Raw genomic sequence first — 7,819 nt, forward strand, 5'->3', positions numbered from 1 at the left:
GCATAAACATCACACAAGAATGTTTGTTTCTATTGAATTTATTTACATCAAAGTCTGTCATAAAAAAATACAATAATTTTCATAAATAAGAAAAATATACAGTTCATAAATATGAATTATTTTAGCATTGTTTGTCTTTTTGTCTTATTTGTTAAGATAAGGCAAACTAATTTATATCATGTATTTTTTGTATATTCTGTTTTAAAATGTTAATGTTTACTGCTGACAATAAATAACAAAATAGATAAATAAATAAGGAAAATATAAACTACAAAAGAGCGATATATACCCTGCACCGCATTACAAATCGCAATAAATATTACAAAATAATATATATAAATACAACACTATTTAATAACTCTTAATGGAGTTACTTTTTTGTTCTCTGACCGAGACTGGGAACTTTATAAAAGTAATTACAGGTAACTGTTTCTGTCACATCTGAACAGAAGTTTGGGTCAACTAAGGAGAATATTCAGATATGTAACAGCATAGATACATGGCTTTGCACTGTACATGGTACATACATGCATGGGTTGGTTCTGAGCTTATTGGGGCGGATAAAGCAGGAAATCTCTGATGTGTGCTTGATCACTTTGTGGCTTCATTTGTACAAACTGGTTTTCAGCCTGAGAGGTACAAATATGCCAGCCGGGGAAAGCAACTGATTCAAAGGTGTTCTTCCTGGTAGAAATGTTTTCTCTTCTATAAAAGAGGAAGGGCATCAGGTCATTGCTCTCTTTTGTCTGGATGTTTGTGACCTCCTATTAAAGAAATACCAAAGAGAAGAGTTTTAGATGAGATTCAGGAAAAAAAAAAAGCCAAATGGACCCACGAAAAACATAATCAATAATAGCTCATGACTCCTCCCCCCATCCTAACATATAATACAGAATGTAGGTAGGCAGTAGGTTTGTGTGACTGTAATTGCAGTATTTAAACCAGTTCAATCAAATCTGACCTACCAAGGCTTCATACACAATTCCTAATTTAGCCATTTTGAGGAAAGTATCCACATACTCATATAGGCCAACCTTAGACTTCGCCCTCACCCAGAATTTACAATTATTCTTTAAAAGACAAATTAACCATTGGTACAATTGTCTTGTAAGGCCTCCACCCCATGAGTGCAGCCCGCCAGGAAAAATATTTACTTTTATCCTTGAAGTAGCTTCCCCACTAGGTCCTCTTCATCATGCACATGCCCGCAACAGGACCATTTATTCCTATCAAGATCTCTTTCCATAGGAATGAATGCAGCCACAGCAAACATGCACAAGATGAAGAAGGCCGGGTTAGGATGCCTTCTAAAGTAAGGCTGTGCGGCACTGGACATGGCCACACACTGAATATTGCTGGATAAAGGCAAGTATTTTTCTAGCTGGAGTGAACCAAAGGTCCAGTTGTCCCATAAGCTTTTAAACTGGCCATACACCTATAGATTTTCTATTAGCCTATGGTCAGATGGAAAAAGTGCAACAGTTTCCTCCATCTACGCTAAACTGTGTGGATGGAGGAATCTCCCGCTGGGCCAAGCTTCAGTAGAAGCTTTAGTAGTTGCTAGTGGACCCAGCTGGCTGTCTAAATACCTGAACAATCTGATGTCGGCATTGTTCAGGTATTTTGACAGCCAGCGATGCCGACTAGCAAGATACTGAAGCTTGGCCCAGTGTGAGATTCCTCCATCCACACAGATTAGCGTAGATGAAGGAATCTGTTGCACTTTTTCCATCTGACCATAGAAAATCTGCAGATCATCTATAGGTCTATGGCCAGCTTTAGACTGCTTAAAGTAACATATAAATGCAGTATAGAAATAATTTAATAATACTGATCAATATATACAACTATGACTATGCTAATATATTCCTATTGCATTTCAGTGGGCTGTACAGTATCTTATTTTATGCTTTTAGCTTTTAACATATTATTATAGTATTGTATAAAGTCTTACAATGAGATCTAAGGGATCCTGAAAGCTTGCATCTTTTATAAGTCAAGTTAGCAAATAAAAGGTAATGCTTAGACTAGTTCTCATGAAAATGCCAAGTATCGGCACCGGTACTCGAAAACTATCGGGGCATCCCTAATTATATATATATATATACACACACATATATACACACACACAGTATATAAACACAGTAAAAACCAGTAAATAATGCTTACCGTTAGTGATAAGATTGGAGTATTTTGGTCTCCCTCTTCGACTACGCAAGATAAATAGAGGTTGCGACCTACAAGACCCAATGTAACTGGCTGTGTCTGTCCATTGAAAGGTGAAGACCTGTAGGCATCCATGTTTATCTTTGCTAAAAAGAAAAAAGAAGACCTATGAAAAATGTGTTCTTTTTCTCTCTTCACAAGATATAAATTTGAATAAAAATTTCACACAGAGACACATAAACCACCAGATATGATCAGTTGTGCTTTACTGTCATGAGATAAACAAGTCTGATCATAAAGAAATCAATTGTAAAGTTTATTCATGTTTTATGTGTTATACTGTATATGTGAATATCATCAGCTTGAGTGTTAAACATAATTTCAGGTACAAAGGTCTGAGGAACAGCTTGCGATATTCGAAGGTATAATGAAGATCAAAGGCGCTAGCTGAGACTTGATTTATTTGTGCCCTTGTGCTTAATAAAAGTGTCCAATTATTATAAGTGGCTCCTCAGACCTTTTCTTCACTTGGAATGCATTCAGCAGCCCCGTCAAGGCTGAAGTTTGTGCACAGTGTGGAGTGGATGATGCAGAAGTATAATTTTCTTTCAAATAGGGATGTCCAGATACCAGTGCCGATACTTGGCATTTTCATGAGCAGCACTACCAGGGTTGCAGCTAGGACCTGGCTCTGGTGCTCCACCTCTGTCCTGAAATCATTAGTCTGTATTGTTTTAGAAAAACTGTCACATGACAATAAACAAAAATGTATCAGTACTTGTATCTGTGAGGACTTGGGCAAGTATCAGTGCTTGTACTTGCAAAAAAATGGTATCGGTCGGTACATCACTTATATATATTTATAAAAACAAAATAATACATTAAAACAGATGTACAAATCCCAGGAGCTCCGTGTGCTCCTTACAAATGACAGCTGCCTCCAAACTTTTGAATTTTTCTCTAGTCTAGTCCTGGAAAATTATCTGTACATGTACTTGTACCGAGTACAGTGCTTGGTATCGGTACATCCCTACTTTCAAATGATAAAAAATCACGCCTGTGTACATGACGGGACTCATGCTTGGTCATTACATGTGTAGGTCATGCTTTCTACTAACAACGACTGCACTTGAATGTGCCTGTCTAAATGTTAAATGTTAGTACCTTTTATATTCACAAACGTGTTATTTGTTTAATTAAACTAGCTAGCTTGTTATGTCCCTTATGTCAGGGAATGAAAGATCAATACATTCCAACACAACAGATTATTGTATACTGTTGAACACCTATCTGCAAATCACAGCTTACCTTCTTTGGTACGGTTGTTCCCTTGTAAAAACAAAGCCACCATGTGGGCACTTCCTTGGTATTCTTGCAGCATCAGACTCTTCTGCCTGCTGTCCCGAATCATGTATACTGTTGTGTTACTGTAGCGGAATTTGGGTGCGGCTGCACACGTCTCCTCTACTTTATTGAAGGAAATGCCATCTAAAGACAGAAAAAAAGAGCGTGTTAGAGATGTGTCTTGTTTAATTAGTTTCTTGCACATTAAACTGACACTAAACTCAGGAATTAAAACTTTGAAATGCATTCAAGTGCCCTAACTATGAACAAAAACGTATCTTATTTGTGTATCACTCGGCTGTAGATCCTCCAATCATCTCTGAATTGGTGCTGACACTGTCCTTCCTTCTGGAGGAGGGCTACTTTTGTTCTCCTTGGTCCCTGTGTGTGTTGTAAAGTAGTCACCACTCCAAGCTCGCTCCTGTGATGGAATACAATCTCACGTTTGGTTTACTACTTAGTATTGAGATTGTATTCCATCATGGGAGAGAGCTTGGAGGTAGGTTATCTGGCTCTTGTTTTTATTGGCCCCAGTATGTGTAATGAATGCATGTGAAAAAGTAACCTTAGATTGTAGACACCTTGAGGGCAGGGACTGATGTGAATGTACGTATGTAAAGTGTTGTATAAATTGTTGGTGTCTCTAAATAGCTGTAATGAATAAACAAATGACTCCTTTAGCAAATCATCCATAACAGCTATGTGTCAGGACATACCTGCCCCATAGGGTGAAGCAGCAAAGCACAGCCATTGTGTTGCACTGCTAAACAGAAGCAGAGCCAGCCTATGTAATGGACAAGTATGTCTGCCTCCATGTGAAAATGAATTTACAAACAATAAACAGAAACAAGTTTTTTAAAATAATTATCACTCATTGATAAAGTCAAATGTATCTGAAAAAAAATCCATGCGTTCCCTATAATCTAAGTAACATAAAGAAGATACTTTTACCGCATGATGTAAATGATATTGTATTGATTTATTTCTAGGTTTATAGGTAGTAGAAGTTGTTGGTATATCTGATTATCTTTAAGTTCTAGATAAACATCCTTTTATTTCAGGTGCTTAGGAACTTACCCTCCACCAAGATGTGATTCAGTAGATCCTGGTCATCGAACATGCACTCTGCTGCGAAACCTTTCCTTCCTGACACCCGTCCAACAATTACTATTAACTTGATTGCTTTCTTTAAGGACGGCGCAGGTCTTCTTGGCTTCATCGTCTCCCGAGTTACACTAGACTTGTAGCCAGACTGAGTAGAAATGGAAGCTTTCCATCCATAATGGTTCACATCGACCTGTACAACACAAAAAAATGCAAATTTAGATTTATTAGGGTAAAAATAGTAAATATTGACTGTTTAGATATAATAAGGAATTAACCGGCATATACGTAATATCATCCCAATTAAACCAGCTTCGTCCCCAAATTACTGCATATATGGTGGGCACACCAAAATTATTTTTTCTAATGAGAGTCTTATCTCATTCTTAAAGCAGAACTGCATGCAAACAGCTAACTACACAGCTACAATACATCGATGTGAACTGCTCCTCCCGCCAAAGTCTATAGATTCTTTTCCCCCATCTTGTGATTTACACATCCCGCCATGCTGGTAGGTGAGAGCACTATATATATTATGTTTAAATCCAAAGTCTGGCTGAACCAAATTTCCATTCCTTTGGCAGGTAGAACAGATCACATATTTGTATTTCAATTGTGTATTTAGATGTCTGCATGCTATTGCAGTTGTATGGATAGTGTAGCAAATAAGCACATATAATCAATGTAAAATGACATTATTTCAACCACAATTTACCTTAATTTCAGAAAAGCACTCTGCATAGAATTCTTCTTCACTAAACAGAAAAAAGAAAAAGAGGTTTGTTTTTTTATTCCACTGTAAGTGAACACGGGCAAAGTATTGTCACAATAGTGCCAATCTGCTTGCAACTGAGTCCATTGGGAGGTCATTTAATTCAGGAACAACTGCCATTGTACTTTCTGTGGAGAGATAATAGGAGAAATAAAGACATGTACACATTGTAATACAGGCATACCCTGCTCCAGTACAAAGAGATGAAGTAACATTTTAAAAACATAGGAAGAAAAATTATTTCTACCTTGTGATGAGGAAAATCAGCAAACTGAGAGAAGTCCTCTGTACGAACAATGTTCTCTGATGCTTTGTGTTTGTGAATGTGGCTTAACACCTCCGTTCAGCTCTTTATATAGGCAATGTAGGCAAGGCTTTGAATTCTTGAGCAATGTAGGATTTTCATATCCGCTCCCTTGCAGAAGAACAGTGCACAGCATTAAATGTGATTGTTGTGTATTGTCCAGCATATCAGGATGTGACGCCTATGCTATGTTTCATCATAATCAGAAGTCTTTCCTCAATTTCGGGGGAATATACTGTCACTACAGGAAAATCTGTAATTTACTAAAGAAGAAGGGAATGTTTACATAACCTAGTGAATAAGGTGATTATTGGGGAATATTGACTACCAATCGTGCAAGCAAAAATCCATTTTTGTTTTAGGAGTCCAAAGTGAACTTTACCATTTTCTTTGAGCTAAGCTCAGTTCAGAGAGTGAAGTGGACATTTGCTTATTGTTAAAGGAGAACTATGAGGTGAGTGTAAATCACTCATCCTTATAGTTCGAGCCAACTTGTGACAATTAAACTGTCACATGTCGGCTCAATAGATCGGGAAGTGAGTGAACACATACCGTCGCTTGCTCACTTCTCGATCGTCTCGCTGCAGAGAGCCGTGACTGTCAGTCACGGCTCCCTGCAGGGATTCTGCCCTCCCCGATCCTCCGATCCTCCAGCGCTGACTGGAGGAACGGACGGGGGAGGGGGCGGGTACAGCTAACTCTGCCTCTAGATAGGCAGAGCCAGCTATCATTCACGCATCTGGGTGGATCTCAACAGTATTGTCGGGATCTGTCACGGCTGCAACACCCTCAGTATACTGCGAGCTGTAGCTCGCGATATACTGGGCTTTGGGTCACGGGAGGACGCTAGTATATGTCCTCCCGTGACCCTTTAGAGAACTATGGGGAAAAAAACTTACCGCATAGTTTTCTTTTAAATGCTGTTGGAATTTCTAATAGCACCAGATAGTACCTGGCTATATACTAAAGCCCCTATGTGTGTATGAATGCGCTTCAATGCTAGATGTACAAATTAATCAAGAAGGCAGTGTTAGTACTTAGATGTTGCAATCGTTCTCTTGCATAGAGCAGCACAAAACGGAGTTGATTCTTTGCTGTACCCTTGTTTGTGTTACACAAACGTATGTATAGTGATTTTATGTGTTTTCTTCCCTAAAAAAACAACCTGTATTTAAACACTTTTTTGCCTTTATGCACTTATTCCTCGCATTGATCTAAGTTATCCCACCTTCGCCTTTGGCAGATATATACATACAGAGATCCAAGGACCGCTGCTTTGCTCTTTGTTGACATACAACACTGCAAGTTTCCCTATCCTCACTGTGTCCATCTTCCAGCCGGAAGACAGCCTGATAGAAGTCTGTGTGGCTGTAATGCACAGGTATGGCCAGCAGAGGGGACCATTGCCATACTGAAATGTAAGCAATAGCGGAACCGTGCTCATCGAATCTCAGTAAATATGGATCTGCGGAGGAGGAGAGTGGGATTGCTTAGGTCAGAGGCCAGGGGGCAAAAAAGGATGAGTGTGCTTTGTTTTTAAGGTGCACTTATGGTTTAAGGAATGCACCAAAGTGGACCAGTGTGAATGGACCCTTCTATTTTGTCTGTGTTTTTTTCGTCTGGAGATCTACTTTTCAAATGATGAGCTCAATGAGATCTACCAACGAAAAAACACCTGCATTCAGGGGCGGGAGGGGGCATGTCGGTGCATTGAAGTCATTGGCACCGCAGCCACGCCCCTCACCCGCAGTGTTATTGCCCGCACCTGAAACGCAGGCACATTAATGCCTGCGTTCAGGTCCAGTGCGATCTGCAAAAATGCTGCAAGCACTATTTTTGCAGATCGCACTGGACCAGAATGCAGGCACTAATGTGCTTGAGTTCCGGGTGCGGGCGATTACACTGTGGGCAGGGAGCAGAATGCAATCTGACCCTGAACGCCGGCTTGCATTCCAGTGCGTTCTAGAGGCGCCCTGTCCTCCCATGGTGCTTGTGTCGCCGATTGTAGCCGACGCTGTACACCGGGAGAAGTGTCCTGCCCCTTTCCGTCTGCGGCGTCTAACACATTCAGCTGGCAGCGACACGAGCATCGTGGGAGCAGAGCCGTAGCTAGCTCCTTTTGCGACGGA

The 7,819-nt window shown here is 39.9% G+C and overlaps 1 protein-coding gene across 1 annotated transcript in view; it reads right to left on the bottom strand.

The window, feature by feature from the left end:
* Positions 1 to 334: 334 nt before the first annotated feature.
* LOC108785587 (interleukin-1 beta-like) overlaps positions 335 to 7,819 on the bottom strand; it is a 10,131-nt gene continuing 2,646 nt past the window's right edge. The window contains exons 3-7 of the mRNA XM_018554678.1: positions 5,330 to 5,369; positions 4,588 to 4,807; positions 3,475 to 3,654; positions 2,170 to 2,312; positions 335 to 764 (exon numbers count right to left, since the gene is read on the bottom strand). Coding sequence (XP_018410180.1) covers positions 549 to 764; positions 2,170 to 2,312; positions 3,475 to 3,654; positions 4,588 to 4,807; positions 5,330 to 5,369 — 799 coding nt within the window. The 3' untranslated portion in view covers positions 335 to 548. The remainder of the gene's footprint in view (positions 765 to 2,169; positions 2,313 to 3,474; positions 3,655 to 4,587; positions 4,808 to 5,329; positions 5,370 to 7,819) is intronic.

Source organism: Nanorana parkeri, unplaced genomic scaffold (genome assembly GCF_000935625.1).
Source record: "Nanorana parkeri isolate BGI_ZX_2015 unplaced genomic scaffold, ASM93562v1 scaffold169, whole genome shotgun sequence".
NCBI classification, from domain to species: domain Eukaryota; kingdom Metazoa; phylum Chordata; class Amphibia; order Anura; family Dicroglossidae; genus Nanorana; species Nanorana parkeri.